This window comes from Eulemur rufifrons, chromosome 1 (assembly GCF_041146395.1).
Source record: "Eulemur rufifrons isolate Redbay chromosome 1, OSU_ERuf_1, whole genome shotgun sequence".
Taxonomy (NCBI): domain Eukaryota; kingdom Metazoa; phylum Chordata; class Mammalia; order Primates; family Lemuridae; genus Eulemur; species Eulemur rufifrons.
In genome coordinates, this window is record NC_090983.1 from 100,727,077 (window position 1) to 100,753,418 (window position 26,342).

Below are 26,342 nucleotides of genomic sequence, written 5' to 3' on the forward strand. Positions count from 1 at the left end.
CGAGAAACTATTTTTTTAAAGCATCGTCTTTACAACTGTAAACAGTAACTCACTAACAGTAACTACTCTTATACGGGGCCTTTCAAGATACCAGATTTTTCTCAACAGATTCCAACTATCTCAAAAATGTAAGTGCAATACAATCAAGTAATATGTTGTAGTTAAGATGTTAGACTTTTCCCCTGCCCCCGTCCCAATCAGTTCTTCTCTCAAAAGAAATGTATTTTTAAATTTAGGTTATTTTTCAGAAGAGTTTACTCGGTAAGCCATAAATTAAGAGTCTGGTACCATATAAATATAACTCCACAAATTAAGTCATCTGAACACAGGGTACATGAAAGAAAAACAACAAGTAATTTACTGACAACACTGTATATAGAGAAGTACAACATAGAAAAATGGGAACAGACTCTCTCCTAAGCTTAACCAGGAATGAAAATGAAAAACAAAAGAAATTCAACAGTCCCTACCTTTATTTTTTAACTTCTCTTTAATAAATTCCTTAAAAACAAACAAACTTACTGTTTTCCTCTCTTTATGTTATCATCAGAATCTGAATCTTCTGCTTCTTTTACCTGTGTTTCACTCTTTTCTTCTTCCAAATCTTCTTGGTTAAAACCCTAAATGCAGAATAATTTAGCCAAAGTTATCATAATTTCTTATAGATTTTTCTTCTGTATAACTGCTCTTAATTTTTTACATTTTTAAAGTAATACATACACAAAAACCAAAATTTAAATAGGTATCAAAAGGTATGTAATAAAAAGTCCCTCTCTAGCCACTAGCGTTATTAGTTTTCTTACATTTCCTTCCAGAAATAGTTTACTTTTATATAAGCACTTCTACACATAAATATTTAGTATCCCCTCTTATCATACAAATGGCTGCCTATTATTCACAGTGGCTTTGGGATACTGCTCTACACATTTCAAATTTCACAACAGAATGTGAAGGCCAGTCCATATCAGCATTAAGTATTATTCCTTTTAAGGCTTTGACTACTCACCATGTGGCTGTAAACATAATTCATTTATATATTTGCCTAATGACATTTAATTCTGTGTATCTGAAATTTTGAGAAATATTTGCCAAATTGTCTTCCATAGAGGTTACACCCATCATTTCTTCTTAGAGCAAAGTATGAATGACCTGTTTCTCTACCTTCTCACTGCTACAGGTTATCAAGCATTGCTATCTGCCTATCTCTGGACCAAAAAACAAAAGGCATCTTAGTGTAGTTTTATTCGTACTCTCTTATTATGAGTTGTGCATTTTTTCATGTTTACAAAACCATTTGCAATTCTTTCTCTGTGAATTCTCAATATCCTATGCTCATTTTTTGTCGGTCTGTTCATCTTTTTCCTATCAGTGTGTAAAAGCTCTTTAAATATCAGAAATAGCCCTGTTAGTGACAAAAGCTGCGTAATCCCTACATTTGTACAGTTTTTGTTTATGCTAATGTTTACCAGACATAAATTTTTCATTTTTATGTAAATGAAATGGCCAGTCTTTTCTTTATAGCTTCTAACTTTTGTGTTATACTTTGGGAAGAGAAGTCTTCCCTATGGTCACCTAGTATAAGTGTATTTCTCACTGAACTGAAACTATAACCAAGTTGATGTTAGCTCTCTAAACTAGATAAATACATCTTATTCTTGTAATATGCTACTTTAGTGAGTATGAGCGCCATGAGGTCAGTGTCCAAACAGTCTCTGGCATAGCATACAGTCTCTCAAATACTTGTGGAATAAATTCTTCCTATTTTCCTTAGGTTCACTTTATTTTTCTATCATCTTGAATTAAATTCCAAATTCATCTACTTTTTCTCTCTTGCTTTAGCAAAAGACACATTGATTTCTTTTTTCTTCCAAGAACTGTTCAACAAGGCTTTAACTTTCTGAGTGGCAAGGGTGTTCTGTTTGCTAATTTAGTTATTAATTTTCAGTTTCATTGCACTGCATTGAGAAATTATCTATATTTTGTACTTTTGAAAGAAATTGGTTTAAAATTTATATGGAAATGCTGGCTAGGCATGGTGGCTCAAGCTTATAATTCCAGTATTTTAGGAGGCTGAGGCAGGAGGATCATCTGAGGCCAAGAGTTCGAGACCAGCCTGAGTAACATCTCGACAAAAAATTTTCTGCAAAAGATAGTTATCCAGGTGCAGTGGTGCACTCCTATATTCCCAGCTACTCGGAAGGATAACCTGAGCCCAGTTCAAGGATGCAGTGACCTATGAATGTGCCACTGCACTCCAGCCTCAGCAACAGAACAAGACCCTGTCAAACAACCAACCAACCAACCAACCCAAAAACAGTACACGGATACACAAAGAACCAAGAAAAGCCAAGGCAATGTTGAAGACTAATAAGCTTGGAGGACATAAATAAGCATCAAGAGTTAACGTATTAATGGCACAAGCATAAAGAGAACAGAACAGAAAAGACAGTGCAGAAACAGATTGGAATATATACATATGGACACTTGATTTACAACACACATGGCACTAAAGAGAAGTAGGAAAGGATAATCTTTTCAATAAATGGTGCTGGGTTAATTGGATATTCCAAATGGGGAGAAAAATCTTCACTTTTACCTCATACCACAAGCAAAACCCCATTCTAGGTGGATTACACAACAATGTGAAAGATAAAATATTCAAGCTTCTATCAGATAACTTGGGAAAGAATATCTTCACGACCTTGGAAATAGGCAAAAATTTCTTAGAAGTTAAAAACCTTTCACCATAAAGAAAAAGACTGGTAAATTTGATCTATTAAATATATTAAAATTAAGAACGCTTGTTTAACAAAAGACTCCATTAACAAAGTGAAAAGGAAAACAATCAAATAGAAGAAGATACTTTAAACTTTCAAAATTGCCAAAGGGTTTGTATCCAGATTATATAAAAAGAGACTCCTATGATTTTTTTGGTCTGCGTCTTCTGTCAGTTGCATCCACTTAGAGGCCAGGGCACTGTGGCTCACACTTGTAATCCTAGCACTCTGAGAGGCCAAGGCAGGAGGATCACTTGAGGCCAAGAGTTCAAGATCATTTAGATTATGGATTTGTCCATTTCTCTTTGAAATCCTGTCAATTTTTGCTATATATACATTTTAAAGCCATGTTATTCGGTACATACAATTCTAAAATATTTTATCAGTATAAAGTGACTCTCTTTAACTCAAGTAATGGTTTTTTGCCTTAAAGTCTACCTCTTTGATATCCAGTTTTCTTTTGGTTAGTGTTTACATACAGTATCTTTTCCTACCCTTTTATTTTCAACTTTTCTTCATCTTGTTTCAGATAGACCTTTTGAAGTCAGCATATAGCTGGTTTTTAAAATCTAGTCTGAGCACCTATGTCCTTTAATTATAACATTTAGTACATTTACATTTAATGTCATCTCTGATATTATCAAAATTTAAGTCTACTATTTTACTATGTACTACTTTCTGCCCCGTGTTCTATAGTTCTTTTTCTCTCTTCTTACATCTTTTGGGACTAATTAGCTTTAATTATTCCATATTTTCCTTTCTGTTAGTTTGGAAGTTACACATTTTGTTACAGTCTTTCTAGAGGCCACTTAATACACACCCTAACTTATTAAAGTCTACTAACACATATTTACATACATTTGTAAAGACCTGCAAGCACTTCAATGCCATGTGTACTCCCAATCTGTTGCTGCTATCATGTGTTTTAATTTTTATATATTTTAAACCACACATGACTTTTTGTTTTTTTATAGTTAATACCCATTTAGGCCTATATACATTGTTGCTCTTTTTTCCTTCTTGCATTTTTAAGCTTCCACCTTATTTTCTTTCTGCATTTCTGTATTTCCTTCAGTTGGTACACCATTAATTCCCTCCTCATTTCATCTTCATTCCTGAGAAGTATTTTTGCTGAATATGATAGAACTCTAAGTTTGTAGTTATTGGATTCATTATTTCTGTTGAGAAGTCAGCTGTTAGTCTAATTGTTGATTTTCTGAATGAAATATTTTTCCTGTGAGTACTTTTAAGACTTTCGTATTTTCTTTGGTTTCTTGCAGTTTTAGTAATCTATTTAGATGTAGATTTCTTTTTATTTATCCTGCTGGCAATTTGTGGGACTTCTAGAATCTGTGGCTTTATGTGTTATTTCTTTAAATATTGTTCCGTTGTATACGTAAGTTTCCCTCAATTACTCCAATTTGTTCTTGACCTTTTCCTGTATAATCTATATCTTTTATTTTCTTTTAGATTTTCCGTAATAATGTACCTCAATGCTTCATTCTAGATATTGCCTCCTATCTTCCATTTCACTATTCTACTCTTCAAATATGTCTAGTCTGCTGTTAAACTCATCCATTGAGTTTTCAATTTCAATTACTATATTTTTATAGTTCTGAAATTGCTACTTGGTTCTTCTCCAAATCTGCCTTGTCCTTTTAAACACTCTTTGCTCTGACAACATTTTAAATCTTTTATCTCCCTGAAGAGATTTTTTAAGGCGATCTCTAAAATATCTATATCTAGAGTCCTAGGCCTATTTCTATTTTCTGTTGGTACTTCTATATCCTGTTAAATGTTTTCTTTGTGTATCACATGGTATACATGAAAAACTTGAACCACTGTCATCAAATTTCTGAGACTAAGGTTCTCTAGTCTTTAAGAAGATTCAAAGATGGTCTAAAACCTGAGCAAAGGCTATTTTACTTGCAGTTCACCCTTAATCTTAAGGGTGCTGCTCTTAGGAGCCCTAATCCAGGCATGGGGTTTACAGGACTCCTTAACCTCAATAGGCCCTGACCTTGAACTTTTGTTCCCAAGCCTAGAGGCTGTGAAAAACATGAGGCAGGCAACACCCCAACAGGGAAAGAGTTCTAAATGCTGAGTCACTGCTTTAGGTTTCTGTCTTCTGGCTTAGTAATTCTTTGCTGCCTTTCTCAGTAACCAGCAGATTTCTAAATAATCTGTCCAGCTTTCCTAGCTGTCCTTAGCAGAAACAGTTAGTCCAAATTACCCAGACTGCCTCTGTGAGAATCAGCAGTTCCCTGTTATGAATCTTACCCCTTAGCATTATAAAATGCCTTTCAGCATCTCTTAATGTGTTCCTTCCTCCTTTTAATTCAATTTCACCTGTTAGTTTCCTTTTATGCCTTTGTATAGACTTATATTTCGCTTTCTAAATCCCTTTCCTCTAGATTTTTCTCATAAATACATTAAAGTTGTTTATTTTTACTTATAGGAATCACCTATTAGAGAACTACTGCCACAAAAACAAACAAAAAAGCACAGTGAAAAAGGAAATATTTCCATCTTATACTTACTGTAAACTCTTCTTCCTCTTCATCACCAGATTCTCCAAATATGTCTGCAATAAGATTTCTAGAAAAGAATCAAATATAAAAACATTCATTTGCTTTCTTACCATGTAAATAGGAACTTTTTTTTTTTTAAAGAGACAGGGTCTCACTTTGCTACCAGGCTGGGGTGCAGCGGTGTGATCTTAGCACACTGTAACTGTGAACTCCTGGGCTCAAGCAATTCTCCTGCCTCAGCCTCCCAAGTACCTAGGACTACAGGTGTACACCACTACGCCCAGCTAGGAACCATTTTTTAAAATGGGGTATAATTTACTTAGAGCAAAATGTGCAGATCTAAATTTTCCAGTTCAATGAGTTTTAAAATGCATACACTCATGTAACCAGCATGCTAACCAAGACACAGAATAATCCACCTTCCCAGAAAGTTCCCTCATGGCCTCTTCTAGTCAGTCTCCCAATATCAACACCCTAGAGACAATCATATTTCCATCACCATAAATTAGTTTTGTCTGTGCCTGTACTTTATGTAAATGCAATCATGCAATGTATACTCTTTAATTCTTTCTCTTAACATGTTATTTTTGAGATTCATCCATGTTGTAGTGTGTAGCAGTAGTGCAGGAACTGAAATTCTAAATCCCCAAAGTCATGCAATTAGGCAGGGCATATTGTATTACATCTCAACATGAAATTTTAGTACAAATTTAAAAAACTTGAGAGACAAACCCTCTCTACTACCTAATTAAGAGCCCTTGAAAACTCACGGTACGTCATCACTTACTCTTCTTCATTGCCCGACTCACTGTCACTCCCAAATAGATCCTTCTCTTCGTTTTTCTTATCAGATAGTTTTTCTTTCCCTGTTTCTTCTTCACTGTCAGAAGCCACTCTCTTCTCTCTTTTGCCTGACTTATCTGATAGAGCATCACTGTCAGAGTCATCTGCATCGGAGATAATACGACTCTTCTTTGCTGCTGTGAAACAGAAAATTATCATTCACCTTAATTTGTTATGGTTATTGTATCATTAAGCATAACAGGTGGCCGGGCGCGGTGGCTCGCGCCTGTAATCCTAGCACTCTGGGAGGCCGAGGTGGGCGGATTGTTTGAGCTCAGGAGTTCGAGACCAGCCTGAGCAAGAGTGAGACCCCATCTCTACTAAAAATAGAAAGAAATTATATGGACAGCTAAAAATATATATAGAAAAAAAAAAAAAAAATTAGCCGGGCATGGTGGTGCATGCCTGTAGTCCCAGCTACTCGGGAGGCTGAGACAGGAGGATCGCTTGAGCTCAGGAGTTTGAGGTTGCTGTGAGCTAGGCTGACGCCACGGCACTCACTCTAGCCTGGGCAACAGAGTGAGACTCTGTCTCAAAAAAAAAAAAAAAAAAGCATAACAGGTGCTTTAAAGTGGCAGTATGTGTTAACAGGTCAAAGGGCCCCCTGACACATGGTTAAGAAAATGAAAAAATAAAAAGGCTCATTCAGAGCCATCTTATTAATACATATTATCCATTATTTTGCTAAGGAAAAAGTGGCCTGGTCAAAAGATGAAGAAAGAAATCATCCATATGAAAGTGAGCATCCATAGTTCCCTTTTCTTTTGGGGAACAGAGAAAATTAAGATTAGACTGATGGGCAGAATTGCCATCCTTTCTATGTTGTCCAGTAGTAGCAGAACTAAAAGGGACTAGATATACTTTTTTAGGAATATTTCACATCTTCCTTAACCACTGCTGGTCATTTTGAAATTTCTCATCTTCCTTAACAAACTGGCAGCATGTGTGGTAGGTACTCTTTTTCCTTCTCCTCCAATAACTGTCAGATTATAAGGGAATATGTCTTTTTCAAAAAAGGTAAGTTTCATAAAACAGTATTCAAGTAAAAATTATCATCTATGAAAATGAGGTCTCAAGTAGCAAAGATGTGAATACTCCGACAAGACATGAAGCCTCTGAATAGAATCCTCCAAAACTTTCCTGTATTTGGGTATTCAACAGTGTCGAACAAATGAAGAGAAGCCCCTGTGGAAGCTCAGTTACTGTTTGGATGGGATCTAGTGATTAGCTATCAGAGACCTACAGCTAATTCTGTATACAGTCAGGGGTTTTATGTAAACAAACTTCTTGGAAACATTACCCTTTCCAGTTTAAAAAAAAAAAAAAACTAAGTCTTTTATATTCCCACTGACACTTGGTCTAGCTTATCACTTTGAGGGAGTCAGAAGTTAACAGGTGCTGTTACAACAACTCAAAGGAAATTTAGTATTAGTTTAGCCAATGATATCCAGAGGAAATGACTGTCCTAGTGATATTTTAGAATATCAAGTTGAATGACGGATTATAGATCTAATGTAACAGAAAAGGACACAATGTCTCACAGTTATAAGCTTAGATGATAAGCTATTGAAAAACAGCTCAAAATAATTTCTTACATGCTTTCTCTTCATCTTCACTATCAGAAAGCACAGCAGCTTTTCGCTTTGCTATTTTCTCCTCCTCGCCCTCCTTTTCTTCATCTTCATCACTGTCAATTTTTTGTCTTTTGGGTTCTTCCTCCTCACTGTCAGAACTGTGAAATCTTTTTCTATCCGTATGGCTATCTGAAGGAAAGGAATCATTCTGCATCTCTGTATCCTCTCCCTTATTCTCCCCATCACTGTCATCATCCGACTCTGGCTTCTGTTTGTGTCTGGAGGCATCTTCAGTCTCTGAATCACTGGCAGGTTCCTTCTGAGGCTCCTCACTCTCAGAGTCACTGACTCGGGGTTTGCGTAGTTCTTCATTTTCAGAATCACTGGCCTGATTCCTTGGGGGGTCCTCACTTTCCGAATCACTAATTCGGGGTTTGGGGAGCTCTTCATTTTCTGAGTCACTGGCCTGGTGCCTTGGAGGGTCCTCACTCTCTGAGTCACTGATACGGGGTTTGGGAAGCTCTTCATTTTCTGAGTCACTGGCCTGGTGCCTTGGAGGGTCCTCACTTTCTGAGTCACTGATACGGGGTTTGGGGAGCTCTTCATTTTCTGAGTCACTGGCCTGGTGCCTTGGGGGTTCCTCACTCTCAGAGTCACTGATCTGAGGTTTATGAAGCTCCTCACTTTCCGAATCACTCATTCGAGGTTTGGGGGGCTCCTCATTTTCTGAGTCACTGGCTTGGTGCCTTGGGGGTTCCTCACTCTCAGAGTCACTGATTTGAGGTTTTAGAGCATCCTCTGTTTCAGAGTCACTGGCAAGACTCTTTTGGAGCTCTTCAATCTCAGAATCACTGGCAGGATGCTTTCTAACATCTTCGTTTTCTGAGTCACTTGCATGTCCATTAAGAAGTTCCTCATTTTCAGAGTCACTACCAGGTAACTTCCTGGTCTCCTCACTCTCAGAGTCACTCCCGTGCTGATTGACATCTTCATTTTCAGAATCACTTGCAGGAGGTTCTGCACGTTCCTCAGATTCAGAGTCACTGTCCTTTTGCCTGGGAAGCTCCTCACTTTCAGAGTCACTAGCATTAAGATTTGAGGGCTCATCATTCTCGGAGTCTGTCACATGATGTCTCTTGGCAAGGCCATCTTCTCGATCACTAGGTTCATTCTGAAAAATAAAGTGAGAAAAAATTAGAAAAGTGCTAAAAAATGTTTGGCAGTAAAAATGATAAAACTTTTCCAACAATATTTTAAATCTAGGAATATGTACATTTAGATGCAGAATTTCTGTCCTATACCCATAGAGAAACATCCCAGTATAAAGAAAGCCAGTCTGTGAAATGGCTAACATGGTTTGGATCCCAAAATGGGGAAAGATAACCAGCCTTCACCAAAACAAATTTGTAAAGCATACCCCCTGATTACTATAGGGGATTAATTGTGAAGAGCTAGATATTTTTAGAAAGTCTAACTTTCTCATATGTAATTCTAGCTTCCAGAAACTTAACTATACTTTTCAAAGAAATACAAGTAAACGTAACCAAGTTCTTTTAAAAAGGAACATTCTTGGGTTTTATAAGATTAAAATTCTTTAGGGAAAAGAACCATAAAGCTTTATTTTAGTTAAAGGATCAAATAACATACAGGGACCATGCTCCCAAGAGAATTTAAATAAAAAAGGAAAGGAGGAGCTAACAATTCCTGAGCACCTACTAAGAGTCAATCCATGTTAGGCTCGCTCCTGCTAGTGCCTCACAACAGTACTTCCCGTGGTAAGAAAACTGAGGCTTAGAATAGTCATGGTCATATATCTAGTAACCCTGGAACAAAAGCTTAAGTTTTAGAAAGAACATGACGAATCTAACTACAGTAATACACAATGTTACTTGAAATAATTACTCTGAAAATATGCTGTAGGGTACAAACTTGATATATGCATATTATAGTTATGTAAAAATGCAAAGAAAAATATACAAAATTAAACATAGCAAAATATTAACAAGTGTTTTAGGATCTGGGCAATTTTTTCCCCCATCCAGTATCTTAACTTTCAGTAACGTGGTGATAATATTCTGCTTCAAAAAGTGAAAGTATTTCTGTATTTGAGTGTTTCCCCTTAAAACTCTACTGAGCCAAATACTTCTCTTTAGAATATGACAGAAGCTACGTGAACTTATCACAGATTAATTTTTAAGGACTAAAGAGTTTTTAATAATGCGTATGCTCACCATTATGCTCTGAAATAGTTAAGTGACTACAGAATTCTTGTCATGACAAGATAAATGTCATGAAAATGTCATACTTTAACTTACCCTAGGCTCACTTAAAGAAGACTAAGTGTGCTGTGTCTACAACTTCGAAAAGAGTACAAAAAATTATAAAATAAGTTTACAAAGCAAAAGTTTGAGTTTTTTTTCATATTTTATTACCATTATTACAGCGCAGCATTCCAAAGAAACGGTAACTGCTACACATATTCACTGAATACAACATATTCAGGAAATTTTCCAAAACCATAAACTTTTCAAAATCCCCATAGTTGTTTTTCTTGAGTTTTCACTGGGCACTCAGCACAGTACTATACTAGATTCCTAGTCAGTCACACATCCCATTATCCCACTGAAACTGGTATTTACCTATTAAATGTAATATTAGGACTGGAAAAATAAAAGAATCTTGTGATTATAGTACAATACTCCATATATTGCTTAAAGTTCACTTTAGCCACATTTCTTAATTTAAAAGAATATAGATGAAAAATTTATCTAGAATTTAAGACCTAAGAAGACAGGCATTTTTTTGGGTTGTTTTCTTCACTGAGGTACCCCTGGAGTATATAATGGTCTCCAGAACATACACATAGTAAGTACAGGTTGAGCATCCCTAATCCAAAAATCTGAAATCCAAAATGCCTCAAAATACAAAATATTTTGAGCACCAACATGCCACAAGTGGAAGATTCCACACATAAGTACCCAACACAAAGTTTGTTTCATGTGTAAGATTATTAAAAATAATGTATAAAATTACCTGCAGGCTATGCATATACTAAGGTGTATATTAAACACAAATGAATTTCATGTTTAGACTTGGGTCCCATCCCAAGATAGCTCATCATGTACATGCAAATATGCCAAAATCCAAAACACTTCTGGTTCCAAGCATTTTCAATAAGGGATATTCAACCTGTACTTGCTGAATAAGTAATAAAGCAGTAAAGTAGGAATAATATAAAGTGAGAAGTAATTAATTCAACAAGCATTTATTTAATGTCTACTATGTGCAAGGTGCTAGGAATCAAGTCTGAATTTTTCTCAGTGCCTGACCTTAAGTAGCTATTGTCTGATGAGCCAGCAAAACATACTATAACAATATGGTGTGATATACACTACTGTGATGGTATGCTTATGTTTTGAAAGCCTACAGGAAGTGCATCTATATGAAACTGAGCTGCAAAAGATGTACAGACACAGGCACTTCTGTATTTAGTCTGTGATGATTTAGTTAACTAGATTGAGGGGTCAGGGGAGAGAGGCATACAATACCAGCAGAGGCAAACTAAAGTAAAACGCAAAAGGGAACATTGTAATTGGCCTTAGCAATTAAACTACAAACCTAAAAAAATCCCAAATGCAGTTTTTTAAAAGTCAGATATGAGGTACAACAAATCAATAGTAGAAATTGCCATTTAAATGTTATCACGTGGCCAGGCATGGTGGCTCACACCTATAATCCTATCACATTGGGAAGCCAAAGCCGGAGGATCGCTTGAAGCCAGGAGTTCAGGACCAGCCTGGGCAACATACTGAGGCCTCATCTCTACAAAAAATAAGAAAAATTCGCTGGGCATGGTGGCACACACCTGTAGACCCAGCTTATTTGGGAGGCAGAGGAAGGAGGATGATTTGAGCCTAGAAGTTTGAGGCTACAGTGAGCTAGGATGGCACCACTAAAATCCATTTTCTTAAATTCCCTCTTGGTAACTGTCAGAGAAATTTAGCACTCTGAGGGTCCTTAGAGGCTTTAGGAATGTCTATAATGCCTTATACCTCCTCCTTAGCAGTCATTCACACTGCAGTTATAAATAACTACTGGTTATCCATCATAATGAACAACCTTGTTCACCTCAGCACACAAACAGTAATCACACTCTTTATACACCAGAGCCACAATACACACACACACACACACACACACACACAGAGATAAGTGACCTTCTTAAACTGCAAAGTAAATAATAATAAGATTGCCACAGAGCAAATAATAATTTGTCAATTTCAAAGTAGTATCTCATCAAATAGAAACCCTTGTAAAAAACCCAAAAACTCAGGACATTTGTTTCTTTATACATCAGAAGTATCAAACTCAAAACACTTGACCTTGCATACTACCCTATCATTATCCCTATCATTATAAATTGGTAAAACAATACTAAAGTAAGTCACACAAATTCCATGAGGAAATATCCATAGGAGCATTTTCAAAAACATGTTTCACTGGACCCTAGTTCCAGAAGCTGTATTTGAAACTTTCTTACTGGAGTTTGTTATTACATATCAGTTTAGTAAGCTTATGAAAGAATCTGAGAAATCCAGCAATAAAATAACACAATGCTGTCAATCTAGTGTAGTTCCTGGAATGTTGCAACACTTGAGAGACTCTAATTTTACAATAAGCACACACAAAATAAAATGAAGCTATATACCAGAGTGTCTCTTGTCTGTCAAAAGCTGGTTGCTCTTACAATCAAAGTGTCAAAAGCAAAAGCACTCCTGATAAAAAATACTAGAAAAAAAACTATACACAAAGTTTAAGATTTTATGACAATGACACAAACTCCTGCCTACCTCTCTAGATTCGTTTCTGCCTCCTCACCAACACCACCCCTACGCACTACACCAGCAGTTCCCAAACTTTAGTGTGCATATGAATCACTAAGGGAGCTTTGGTGAAGACCATACCAACCTCTGTGTTAATTCAGTAAGTCCAGGGAAGGTGTCAAAGAGTCTGCATTTATTTTAGAAATTCTATTCCAGTTCTAGTAGTGTGAGACTACTAACTTCACTCTTACCTCCATGCCTTCGTCTAGAGTATCTTTCCCCTGCCATATCCATTTCATACTTCAAAATTTGGCAAAAATATTCTCCTCCTGAAGCTTTCTTCATCTTCTCTCAAGGTAAAAATGGACTTTGTGCAACATAATGTGACAGGTCAAAAAGACCCTGGGATACAAACTCTGGCTCTCTGACACTTTCTACTGTGTCATCTAGGGAAATTTTCTTAACTCCCCAAGTCTCAGTGACTTCCATCTGATAACATTACGAATAGTATCTATATTTTAAAGGGCTGTTCTGAGGATTAAATGCATGTAATGCAGTTAGCACAGAGCCTATGAGCATTCAATAAATATTACTAATCATTAATAACAAAATTATTTTGATTTTTAATACAAAACATTTGCCCTTCAAAACTCAGCTCAGGGCCGGGCGCGGTGGCTCACACCTGTAATCCTAGCACTTGGGAGGCCGAGGCGGGCGGATCCTTTGAGCTCAGGAGTTCCAGACCAGCCTGAGTGAAAGCGAGACCCCGTCTCTACTAAAAATAGAAAGAAATTATATGGACAACTAAAAATATATAGAAAAAATTAGCCGGGCATGGTGGCGCATGCCTGTAGTCCCAGCTACTCGGGAGGCTGAGGCAGAAGGATTGCTTGAGCCCAGGAGTTTGAGGTTGCTGTGAGCTAGGCGGACGCCACGGCACTCACTCTAGCCCGGGCAACAGAGCAAGACTCTGTTTCAAAAAAAAATATATTTTTTAATAAAAAAACAAAAACAAAAACAAAAACAAAACTCAGCTCAAATATAGCCTCTGGGAAGGCTGAGCTGGTTAGCCATTCTCTACTTCATATGCCCATACCACCTTGGGCATTTATTACTACTTCACTGAAAGGTGATTTACACATTTATCTTCATCATATACTGACCTTAAAAAAAAAAAAAAAAAAAAAAAGAGGCCATTTAAAAAAAAATGTATCTTTTACCTGCAGCATAAAGAAGACACTCAAAATATATTCACCAAAATGAAAAAGAAACCCCACAAACAATGCTTAACAGAAAATAAATGGAAAAATAATGTTTGCAATAAACATTACTTAATGAAAAATAGTATTTTTTTCTCCTCAGTTTGGTAGAATCAAAGACAAAGGCTGAAACCTAGTACAAAGTATAAATGGAATCATAAGAACTAGTAAGAAATAGGGTTAACAAGGAGAGTAATGGCCAAGAAGAATATTCTAGTTGTTTTGAGGTGCTCCCCATAAGGATGTTTTCCTTACACTAACACAACCTCTTGCTGGAAAGATCCAAATAAGAGCAGACTGCCATCTTTACTCAACTGAAAGTGAGGCTAGAGCTAACCAGGGCTGTCACCAACTTCAACAGTAGAAGGATGGCTGGGCCACTGTAGTGCTTTGCCTACATTCGGAAAGCAAGGAAAAGCCAGGTTCCATCTCCATACAACTTCTTCCTCAACAGTCCCACACCATATTTTTCTTCTGTGGGACCCTCAGGAAAGGAACACTCTACTTTTCTATGTAAATGTCCTCTACAAGCTTCTGGATTTTAAAATACACATTTCCTTCAATATATTGTCCTTAAAACAGAAACCAGCTGACTAAAAACCATACAACTAATTTCATGCTGTCCAAGAGAATATCAAAGTAAAATAACAAACTTTAGAACTGGCAACTAGTTATAACTAGGTCACATTTGAGGGCCAACCCTCAACTTGGAGCTCAAACTGCTTCATTAAAAAGCTGTATTTCCAGGGATGACTATTCAAAAAGATCTTTACAAAGTCCTTTTCCTTCTTCCCTATCTGCCCCACTGCAAAACGTGTGAAGCCATCCGGCCCAAACTTAATTCTTCAGCATCACCTTCCATTAAGCTATTCCATTTCCAGCCACAGCAATCATTCTTGAAATATACCAAGTCCTTCCCAATTCTAGGCCTTGTACCTGCTGCTCCTCTAGCTAGAATGACCACCGCCCCCACAACCCTAATTCATTCTTCAGTCAGCTGAAATGTCACAGCTACCACACTTCCTCCCACAGAACTTCGTATGTGTCCTTTCTGTAATGATGCACTGTACAGTAGTCACCTGTTTTCAGGTCTGCTACACCCATCTGGACACTTTAAAGCTTTATGTTTGCATTGCTATGCCTAGCAAATGGTAAACACTCAAACAATGCTTATTGAAAGACATGGCTAGTAAGTTATCACACACATTATACAAACTGAAGCAACAGTGCTGAAGTTTAGGGAAACACATTCTAATCTAAAGATTTAATTATCTTGATTTGGAAATCCTATGACAAAATTGGGGACAGAGAAATGAATGCCAACTATCTCCTATCGAACAGGAGGTACAGGGCAGTTGGGAATAAAAAATCTTCAAAGAAAATACTGAAGTCTAAGCTTCAATACTTTTTCTTCAAATTTAAAAAACTGCCTTTCCATGCATCCTTCCATCTAATCTGTTAAGAAAAGACAATCTGATAATTTTTTAGTAAGGGAATACATACTAAAGACAAATTAAAAATAGTAAAAACAGCTAGTAGAGAAAAGGTTTATCTTTATACTAAAGGGTTCTTTACAAGGGTCTTCTAAATTTTGAATTCTTTAGTATTTTGAATTATTTCATGCATGCTCATAAAACTGGGTTACCATATAAAATGATAACAGTTATTCTATTAAATTATTTTCCCTTTGATTTTTTTTTTTTGAGACAGTCTTGCTCTGTTGCCGGGGCTAGAGTGCTGTGGCGTCAGCCTAGCTCACAGCAACCTCAAACTTGGGCTTAAGCAATCCTTCTGCCTCAGCCTCCCGAGTAGCTGGGACTACAGGCATGCCTCACCATGCCCGGTTAATTTTTATATATATATATATATATATATATATATTTTAGCTCTCCATATAATTTCTTTCTATTTTTAGTAGAGACAGGGTCTCGCTCTTGCTCAGGCTGGTCTCGAACTCCTGACCTCAAGCGATCCTCCGCCTCAGCCTTCCAGAGTGCTAGGATTACAGGCGTGAGCCACCACGCCCGGCCTTCCCTTTAATTTTAAAGATTAATGTGTACTGCAGAAATAAGACAAATGCTAACGACACTACCAAAAGATCAATATCATTTACATTTTGGCATAAGGAATCTCCTTTTATTCTATTCTGTATGTAAATTTACTTTAAAAAAATTAACCAGGATCTAGAAGCACAATTCAATACTCACATGGTGAATTCTGTCACCAAGTATTTTTTTAAAGCAATCTCAATAGCTGCATTGCCACTCTTAACAAGCATTCTTATATTTTAATCACTCATTTTCTATATTGTTGAGTATTTGTTTCCTTTCCTATGCTTACCATCCTCACTTTTCCATCTCAGGGTCCTCATCCCAGGGTGGTTCTGGCACTTCACCCAAGGGGGCATTTGGGAATGTGAGGGGATATTTTTGGTTGTCAATGACCAGGGAGGATGTGCTACTAGAATCTGACTTAATGCCCAGGAACCAAGACAATAAACATCCTGTAATATATAGGCATGCCCCCAAATACCTACCACTAGCTTGTCCAGAATCTCTTGTTCAGGAAAGCAACATAAGGCTGCTCTCTGTGCAGGGAGGGGCCGTGGACAGGACTGGGGTACCTGATCCATCCACACACAGTAGACCCAATGAGATGAAACAGAACAAAGGGCCCGATATAGAGTGTTATAAAAGACAAACAAAGCATACTGGGTCCCTCTGGGATTTGAATTTAGAAATGTGGACAGGCTTGACCAATCAGTAAAAGGGATAAAAATGAAGTCAAATGAAGACTTCTGGCACCACAGCATAAGAAGTTCTGCTGGCCTGCTCCCCAGTGAAACTGGTGAAATTATTTAACAACAACCATTTAAAGCCACTGGGAATGGTCCTAAGGGCAAAGAGCAAATGAAGAAACATCTACACAAATTCAACAAGAGGCTAGAGTCTCTGATATCTGAACCAAGATCACTCCCCCCCTTTCTAACTTCACAGCTCAGGGAGGCAGAGACTCTATGCCCTACTACTGCAGCCAAGAACACAGAGCCCCTAGCCCCATCTTGCCTCCAGTCAGAGGGCTTTCTTCCCAGGAAGGGCAGGACACACCAGCACTTCCTATCTGCCCTCCGATGCCTATTGCTGAGGCTAAGTTCTGCGTGGGTGCAGTTGAGAGGTGGGAGCTCCAACATGTCGCCCAGCCCTTACTCATGGAAAGGTTCTACTGTGGGCACAGCACGCTGAGCATACTGGGGCCCTGATCACCCTTGTCCCAGCATGTGAGACTATGCCAGGAGAGGCAAGCTGAGAGGACCTCAGGTTTCCACCTCGTTCCTACCTCTCACCCAGAGCTCAGCTTCTAGAGCTGGGGTATCATTCATAGATAAGCCTGCCACTGCTCTCATCCTCAGCTCCAGACCCTGGCTCAGAGATTTTGCCTGGAGAAAATGCAGGCTATAAACCAAATAGCTCCTAATCTCTCCCCAAAGAAACTTACTTCATTTGCAATCAAATCTGGGGAAGTTTTGGTGGAAGGTACTTGGAGGAGCCATCCTGGGGTCAGAGCAAACATTAAACACTGATCTCAGAAACTATTCCTTCAAAGGAGCCAGAATTTAATTAGATTAGTTTGGGGGGAGGGACAATTTATGCCCCACAGCATAGTTAAAAAGAATGGCATGATCAAGGGGCAAAAAAGTGGAGTTTAACAGCTGGGTATGGTCAGGGAATGAGGAAAAAAGAGCCCTACCAAGCCCACGTGACTGTGAGCATCCCCAAACTGTACTTCCTTGACGAACAACATCAGAGATTTTACACTGTGGGTGAGTAAACAGACTTCATGAAAATAGTGGAGCTAGTCACTAAGCAAATAACAAAAACACTCCCCTAAGGGACCAGTATCCAGAGTTGCTACAATATTCTCTAAAATTTTCAGTTTCCAACAAAAAAATTAAGAAGCATGCAAAAAAACCAGGCAAGTATAACTGATACATTGGGGGGGAAAGTAGGCAACAGAAATGGCTTGTGAGAGGAACCAATCAGATTTATCAGAAAAAGACTTCAAGTGGCTATTGTAAACATGTTCATAGAGCTAAAGGAACACAGGAGCCAGAAATAAAGACAGCATGATGACAATGTTGCATCAAATAGAGAATATCAATAGAAATGGAAATTATGACTCATCACTTACAAGAGAACCCCAATAAGATTAACAGCTAACTTCTCAACAGAAACAATGGAGGCCAGAGGGCAATGAGATAACATATTCAAAGTGCCCAAAGGCCAAAAAAAAAACAAACCCAAAAACAAAACAAAACAAAAATCCTGTCAACCAAGAATCCAACAAGATTACTTTAAAAAAATAAAGACTTAACAACAACAACAAAAATACTTTCCCAGATAACCAAAACTTGAGAGAATTTGTAGCTAGAAGACACACTATACAAGAAATACTAAAGGAAGTTCAGGTTCAAAATGAGATCTCAGATGGCAATTTGAATCCACATGAAAACACAATGAGCACTATAAAGATAATTATATAATTATAAAAGATAGTATAAATATTTGTATCCTTTCTTCTGATTTAGATAACAATTGCATAAAATAATATGTATACAATGTACTGTTGGGCCTGTGACACATAGAAATTTAATGTATTTGCCAATAATAGCACAAACGAATGGGTAGGAACAAAGTTGTACTAGGCTAAGGCAATGACCAGAGAAGATAAATAATTATAACAATGTACTTTTAGATTTGTAACATTAATAGATGCAGTATGTATAACAGTATTTTTAAAAGCGGAAAAAAAAGAATAGAGCTACACAAGAGTAACATTTCTCTTTAACACTGGAATTAAGATACAATTCATCTGAAACTGACTCTGGTAAATTAAGATGTACATGGTAAATCCTACAGCAACCACTAAAAAAAAGTGAATAAATTAAAATGCTACATTAGAAAACATCCACTTAATGCCAAGAAAGCAGTAAAGAAAGAATAGAGACAAAAAGACATAAAACATGGAAAACACAAAAGTAAAATGGCAGACTCCAACTCTATCAATACTAGATGTGAATAGATTAAATAATCCAATCGAAAAACATTGGATTTTAAAGAACATGATCCAACTATATGTTGACAACAGGAGACACACTTTAGATTCAAAGACATAAATAGACTGAAAGCAAAAGGACAGAAAAAGATGTATCATACAAACAGCAACGACAGGAAAGCTGGAGTGGCTATAGCAATATCAGACAAAATACACTTTAAAACAAAAAAAATGTTATTAGAGATAAAGAAGGACATTTTATGCTGACAAAAGAGTACTGGCATCAGGAAGATATAACAATTACAAATATATATGTACCTAACAACAGATCACCAAATTATATGAGGCAAAAACTGACAGAAATGAAGGGAATAACAGATAGATAATTCAATCATAACAGTTAAGAGATTTCGGTATCCATTTTCAAGAACGGAGAAAACAGTTGGATAGAACTATTAGACATCAGCTCAACAAGGAAACAGCAAACTTGAACAATATAGAAAAATACAGCACTGTTACTGATTCTGATTTTAAGATTTTGATATTTTGTTCATCATATCTTTCTATATTAATTTTGAGTTTTAAAATATTTGTCTTGATCACTGAGTTTTTTCAAAACTTGGAAAAAAAAATAAAGCCAACCATACAAGAAACAGATATTAGGAATAGCCATTAGGCTGGCCCATCAATGACAAATAGACAGAACACACTCCCTAGACAGAAAGATTTAGAGCCCCCATACATTATGTATATAGTATAATAAACTCTTATTTTCTTAAGGTAGTCTGACATGAAACTTACCTATGTACAATTACTTAAAAAAAATAAGTTAAAAGTTATTTTCTAATAACACTGCCTTCTAATAAAGTGATTAATAAATCTGCAAAAATCTTCAAAATTTTATCGGCATTTCCTACACTGACCACTACCTTACAGAGTGTGTGTGTATATTCCTTAGACATCTAAAGATATGTGTGCAGAGTAAATACTGTTGGTGAAATGAATTAAAAAAAATACTAGCCTTAATTCTAAAATGCAAATCATTATTTGGAAAATTATGTTGGGAGTACCATCCTGTGATGGGCAGAACAATGGCCTCCAAAGATGTCCACACCCTAACCTCTGGAACCTGCAAATGTTACTTTACAGCAAAAGGGTCTGAGCAAATGTAATTAAGGCAAGAATCTTGATGGGGAGATTATCCTGGATTATCCAGTAGGCTCAATATAATTATAAGGGTCTTATAGGAGGAACACAGGAAAATCAGAGTAAGAGACACAGATGTGATGACAGAAGAAGAGATCAGATTTTTGAAGATGCTGAAAGGGGCCTCAGCCAAGAAATGCAGGTGGCCCCTAGAAGCTGGAGAAGACGAGGAAATGTATTCTCCCCTGGGGAAGGAACACAGCCCTGGTTAACACCTTGATTTTAGCCCAGTAAGACTCATTTGAAACTTGACCTCCAGAAATGTAAGATAATAAATATGTTGGTTTAAGCCACTAAGTCTGTCAAGTTATTACAGCTACTAGAAACTAGTATATATCTTCTGGGCTTTGGTCCTGTAATGTGCACTGCTCCATTTAATAGAACTGTACTTTTAACATGCCATTAACTTTTAATGCAAAAACAATCCAAAATTTCTCCTTAGAAGTCATTTTAAATAGGCCAAAGAACATTAATACAGAACCCAACACTTAAGGCTACAATTGCCACTCTCAAACTACTAGGGGTTTAGCAAATTCGGATAACCTTCCTGTAGGGGAGTATCTATTAAAAGCCTTAAAATCATCTGGTCTCTTTAATCAGGTTAATTCCCCTGGCAGATTTCTAATGAAACAATAACAAATAATCACAAATGTTTATGTACAAAAATGTTCAGGGCAGCGTTGTTCACAACAGCTAAACAGTCTAAATGATTAGGGAATCATTGAATAAGGAATCCTGCATCCATATTATGAAATTATTAAAAATTATGCTTAGCAAAAACCTTTAATGAAATGGGGAAATACTTAAAGTATAATCTTAAGTGAAGAGATAAAAATAATATTAAATATATAGATACAAAGTATATATAATAAAATCTCAAGTAACTTAAAATACATATACACATTATACACATGTGAGAGAATGAAAATGCAGGAGAAATAATGTCAAAAGTTAATAGTCATTTCTGTGATAGCAGTATGCTGACTTTAATTTTTATAAAGAGATGGGGTCTCACTAATTGCCCAGTCTTGCCTGGAGAACTCCTGGGCTAATGTAATCCTCCCACCTCAGCCTCCCATAATCTTTTTCTTTAAACTTTAGATACAGATACTCTTTAATTTTTGATGGGGTTACATCCTAATAAACCCATGGTTAAGTTAAAAATATCTTAAGTCAAAAATGCATTTAGTACACCTGAACTACCGAATATTACAGCTTAGCCTACCCTACTCTGAATATACTCATCAGTCACTACAGTTGGGCAAAATCACTTAACACAAAGCCTATTTTATAATAGAGCGTTGAACACCTCATGTAATTTATTGAATACTGTACTGAAAATGAAAAACAGAGTGGCTATATGGGTACTCAAAGCATGCATACAGCTTCTGCACCATCGTAAAGTCGAAAATGGTAAGTTGATCCTAAGTCAAGGACTGATTTCCAAACTTTCAACTCACACATTTATTTATTCAGAATCCATTATCATCACTACAAAAAAAGCAGTTGAAGATGCTGAAAGGTGAGCCCACATTATGTTGACAAGTGCAGCAGGAAGCCACACGGTGACCACCCTAACAGGTTCTAAACTGACACTGGTCAATCTCCTGATGCTGTTTCCAAAGTAGAAATTTGAAATATCATACACTAAATGTTCTGTAACAATGTTTATGTTATCAAGTAATTTCTACCTATCATTAATTAGTATATCAGAATTTATTCTAAATGTTTAAGACCACACAAAAACTTGAGTGACATAAAAATCTGTAAAAGATGAGCCTTTTTCACACCCTCATTTAGCTTTCTGACCGCCCCTGCCCATTACTGATGCCACTACAACCACACTGGCTCTTTGGTGCTCCTTGAAGACATCAAGCACACTCCCATCTTGGGTCTTTGCCAGGAAAGTTCTTCTCCTACATATACATATCTGTGTGGCTATCCCTACACCTCCTTTCACACCTTGGCTCAAATGTCACTTTCTTAAGGCCTACATCAACTTCCCTATTTGACATCAAAACCTGCCCTCCATCCTGGCACCCTTCACTCTTTTCTAATTTTCTTCTTTCCCCACAGCATTTTTTACCTCCTAACAAACTGTATAATATTTAAAAAATATATACTGTTTAATGTCTTTCTCTTCCCACTGGAAAATAAATCCAAGAGAAGGATTTTGACTTTTAGTCACTGATATGTCCAAAGCACCTAAAAAAGAGCTTAACACATAGCATGAGCTCTATAAATATTTGTTAAACATGTGAATATACTAATTACAATTTCTAAGAATTATTCTTACTAAAAATTGGACACTTTTCTGCACATGTGTAATCAAGCAAAGTATATGGCATATAAAGTTCTTAAAAGAAAACATATGGCATCTTTATCATTCCTATTTGTTTCAGTTTGTGTCTACCAAAGCTTGTGGCTGATTTACTGAAAAAATGTTCCAATTTTATCTTGTTAACATCGTGCAGTAGAGACTATATAACCAGGAACGCAAATTAAGTAGTTTTAAAATATTTATGTATTATGTTAAAATGTACATAAGGTCCAATACTACTCTGTATTCAACAAAAACAACTTTTAAAATTACATTTGCTTTGTTATTATATGTATTATATACATGTAACAATGCAAAATTAGAAGGCCAAATCCTGATACAAATTTTGATAGGCAATAACCCCTATAACTTTCTATTTCAACTGGCATTTCTTCAGATTGCAAATGTTTATTGTCCCAATAAGACATTATTTGGGGAATAGGGAAACTTAGACAAATATCAAAGGCCTGGCTCATTTTCTGAATTGATATGCACAGTTAAAAACTGCCTATTATTTAGGCCAGGCGTGAGCCACTAGCACTTAGGGAGACCAAGGTGGGAGGATCGCTTGAGGCCAGGAGTTAAGACCAGCCTGAGAAACAGAAAGACCCAGACTCTACAAAAAAAAAAAAAAGATAGAAAAATTAGCCAGGCGTGAGGTGCACTCCTGTAGCCCCAAATACTTGGGAGGCTGAGGCAGGAGGATCACTTGAGCCTGGGATGAGATTGCAGTGAGCTGTGTCGACCCCACTGCACTCTATCTCAGGCAACAGAGCAAGACCTGTCTCAAAAAATAAAAAAATTTGTTTAAAAAACTGCCTAACATTTGAAATGTGACCCAATCAGACCTAATTTCCCTGTGATTTGTTCAGTAACCAGATTATCCCTATTTATTTATTTTTGAAGAAATTTTCTATTATTTTATATTGACTAACCCCATGATAGGGACTCTACAGCTCCTAAATATAACAGATCTCATAGAATGCAAGGGGAAAATCTCCCCAAAGATGTTGTTTAGCCAATACCTCTGAATGGTGTTCTACACTTCCAGTGTCTGATCCGGAGTGCTGCTCAATTACATCATCCTCACCGTCTGACCCTGAATCTCGTTCATCCTGTACTGGGGTAGCGCCACCATCATCTGCTTAAAAATAAAACAAAAACCCACTTATGGTACAAGATGGATGATATCTACAGCTGAAATGAACACAATGAATCAAGGATAGATACTACATAAAAGCAAAAGTTACCACGCACAAAGCATAACTAATGATATTAATACTTTGCACTAAACAATACTCATACAATTAATACCAACAACCGTTACATGTACTGGGATATGCGTGGCAGCAAAAGTACATCATAGAAGGAATGAAGCTTAAGAAACACCACTAAAAACCAAGTCAACAAATTCTAAATAACAGTGTGCAGAAAGAGGAGGGGAGAATAAAAAAAAAAAGTAAGCAGTGTGCCATTTAACTATTTGAATTAAAAATTGAGTCTTTCTCTCCATAGCACCTACCACCGTCTAACTGATTTACCAAGTTGTTTAATGTGAGTCTTCTCCACTTGAATGAAAGTGCCACAGGAGCAGGGATTCTGGTTCACGGCTGAATCCCTAGATGTCAGAACACTTCCTGGTATGTGATGTACTTACTTGTTTATGAAGAACGCAAGAAACTCCAGTCCAGAAATAGTGAAAACGCACTAAATTAATGCATGTTATAATATTACAAAATGGTAAATATGAATTGCTACCTAACTGTAACCAATACTTTATAAATAAAACTGTATTCAGAGGAATTTAGGACTGTTTCAGGATGCAGGAAAACTTAGTTGGGGGTTAATAAAAATAAACATTTTTTAAAATGAAATAGTCAACCCCAGGAAAATCAAAAAGTTGTATAAGAATGCAATCACTATCATACTAGTGAGCTACTCTACTTAGTTAAGGAGTAAAAAATATTTATATAGTCATAATAAAAACAGTTTTGAAGTTTAACAATTATGCTGCAACAGTGGGAGTATGGGGGAGAAGAGGGCAGGTAAGAGGCTAAAATACTGTCCTAGCATAATGGTACTCACTACAGAATGCCTAAAAATGATGCAACAAGAGACAGCATAAATTAGGAACACAAAGGTAAATATCAAAAAACAGCTAACAGAACAGAAAGTCGGGGGGGGGGGGGCGTAAATCAGGGCACTATTTTTTTGTTACCTTTTTTAGAACTTATGTACACGTATTATATATAATTACTTTTTTAAAAAGTAATTTAAAAACACAAATGAATTGAAAAAACTATTCTAAAAACATCAGGAAACGTTTTAAGCAAAAGAGTAGAGCATGCTTGGAAGCCTGTAGTCGTTACTACTTGCTGTCATACATAATGAAACAAGCTGAACTCAAAACAGAAAAACGCTTAACGCTTAAACAATTTAAGCACGTTGATACAGAATGCCCAAATAGAACTAGCACACAAAGGGGAAGCAAACGTAACGAGTTTTCTCCCACTAGGTTCTGCCTCATTCATCTTTCTATCATGGGTGCCTAGCAGTGTGCCAGCAAAGTGTAGCCCAGTTGAGTGTTTACTGAATAAAAAGGAAAGGAGACCAAACGTCGGTGAAGGAAAAGCACAAAACCCACCAATAAGTGCCAGAGGTGCACTCCTTACTCTAAAGAATTTATGCAACTCAAACAACGGTCCCGCATTTTCTTATGCCCTGTGTTGTTACAGGCGAGATTAAACTACTTCTAACTCGCGGAGTTAAAAGTCTATGGAAGATCCTCGCCCCTAGGATTCTCAGAAAACTCTCAAATCCTGAAAAATCCTGAAAAATCCTTAAGTAGACACTTCTCCTCCCTTGCTCTTTGCACACAGTGGGAGCTTAATATATGGAAGTGATTCTCAATTTCAGCAAAAACCTTGGCCGATTGAGAAGATGGTTTTCCCTTTAGAATATCCTCCCCAAGGTTGTAACTTTGGGCTCACAGCTTGTCGGCGGGCTCTTCCCATTCGGCCTCTCAGTCCACTTCAGGCCAGGTCAGGGGAGGGACCGTCTCCAGGGCCTCCCTCCCCTCCCCGCGAAGGTGCAAGGCCAAACTTCGCCGAGTTACTGCTCCGTCCCCCGCCCTGTCCCCCGAACTTCAGCCCCACCTGACTGGTCGCCACTGTAATATTCCGAGTCCATGGCAGGCGGGCTCTCAGCGGGGAGTGTCCGCACCCCGCGCCGCCCCCGTCACCTCCTTCCTGGCGGTGTGACCCCCGATGGCGCGGACCGGTGCTCAGACGTTCCCGCCTGACCGGAGAGTTTGGAGGGTGCCGAGAGTTAAGAAAGCAGCAGCGGCAGAGGAGAACGCTTCGACCTAGAAGCCCCGGAAGAAAAGGCCGTACCCAGGAGGCCGGCAGGCGAAGGGGTCGGCGCTGTACTTCCTCCTAGCGCCTCTCGGGCCAAAATGGCGTCGGCCCACGACCCTCAAAGGAACGCAGCGCGCAGGCGCCGTCGCCCATCAACCGACCAATGAAAAGACGCAACGGTAATGACGCAAGTCACGACCGGAAAGGAGACTACTGGGAAAATTGAGCGGGAGCTCGGGTTTTAGTTAAATACCTTGTTTGGGAGGAGCCCGATCTGTCCTCCGTGGTAATGATAATGTTACTTTCTCGGTTCTGTGTCCGCGCCTTGTTTGATGAGCTTTTGAGTTACTCTTCCGAAAAACGAAGTCCCGCTAAAATTACATTTTCCTTTCTTTGGCTCAACCACTATGTTCCCATCATGCAGCGAAGCGCTGGATTCCCGCCCTTAGTACGTAGAGGAAGTGGCGCATGGCCCTCTGGGACTTGCAGTTTGAAGCCGAGAGAGAGAGAGAGAGAGAGAGAGAGAGAGAGAGAGGATGCGTTTCTAACTGGGGTGATCAAAAGTGCCTCCTTTCAAAGCATTTTACTTTCTTCTTAAAAA

At 37.6% G+C, this 26,342-nt stretch overlaps 1 protein-coding gene across 5 annotated transcripts in view; it reads right to left on the reverse strand.

The window, feature by feature from the left end:
- The window catches only part of IWS1 (interacts with SUPT6H, CTD assembly factor 1), a 44,582-nt gene extending 18,735 nt beyond the window's left edge, over positions 1–25,847 (reverse strand). For 2 of the 5 annotated variants that reach the window (XM_069463785.1, XM_069463844.1), the window contains exons 1-7: positions 25,541–25,847; positions 23,411–23,526; positions 8,355–8,896; positions 7,747–8,276; positions 6,096–6,288; positions 5,318–5,375; positions 523–620 (exon numbers count right to left, since the gene is read on the reverse strand). In XM_069463785.1, coding sequence (XP_069319886.1) covers positions 523–620; positions 5,318–5,375; positions 6,096–6,288; positions 7,747–8,276; positions 8,355–8,896; positions 23,411–23,526; positions 25,541–25,574 — 1,571 coding nt within the window. In that variant the 5' untranslated portion in view covers positions 25,575–25,847. Of the gene's footprint in view, positions 1–522; positions 621–5,317; positions 5,376–6,095; positions 6,289–7,746; positions 8,897–23,410; positions 23,527–25,540 lie in introns of all 5 variants that reach the window. The other 3 variants (XM_069463691.1, XM_069463908.1, XM_069463739.1) reach the window with 2 other exon arrangements.
- Between the last annotated feature and the right edge of the window lie 495 nt (positions 25,848–26,342).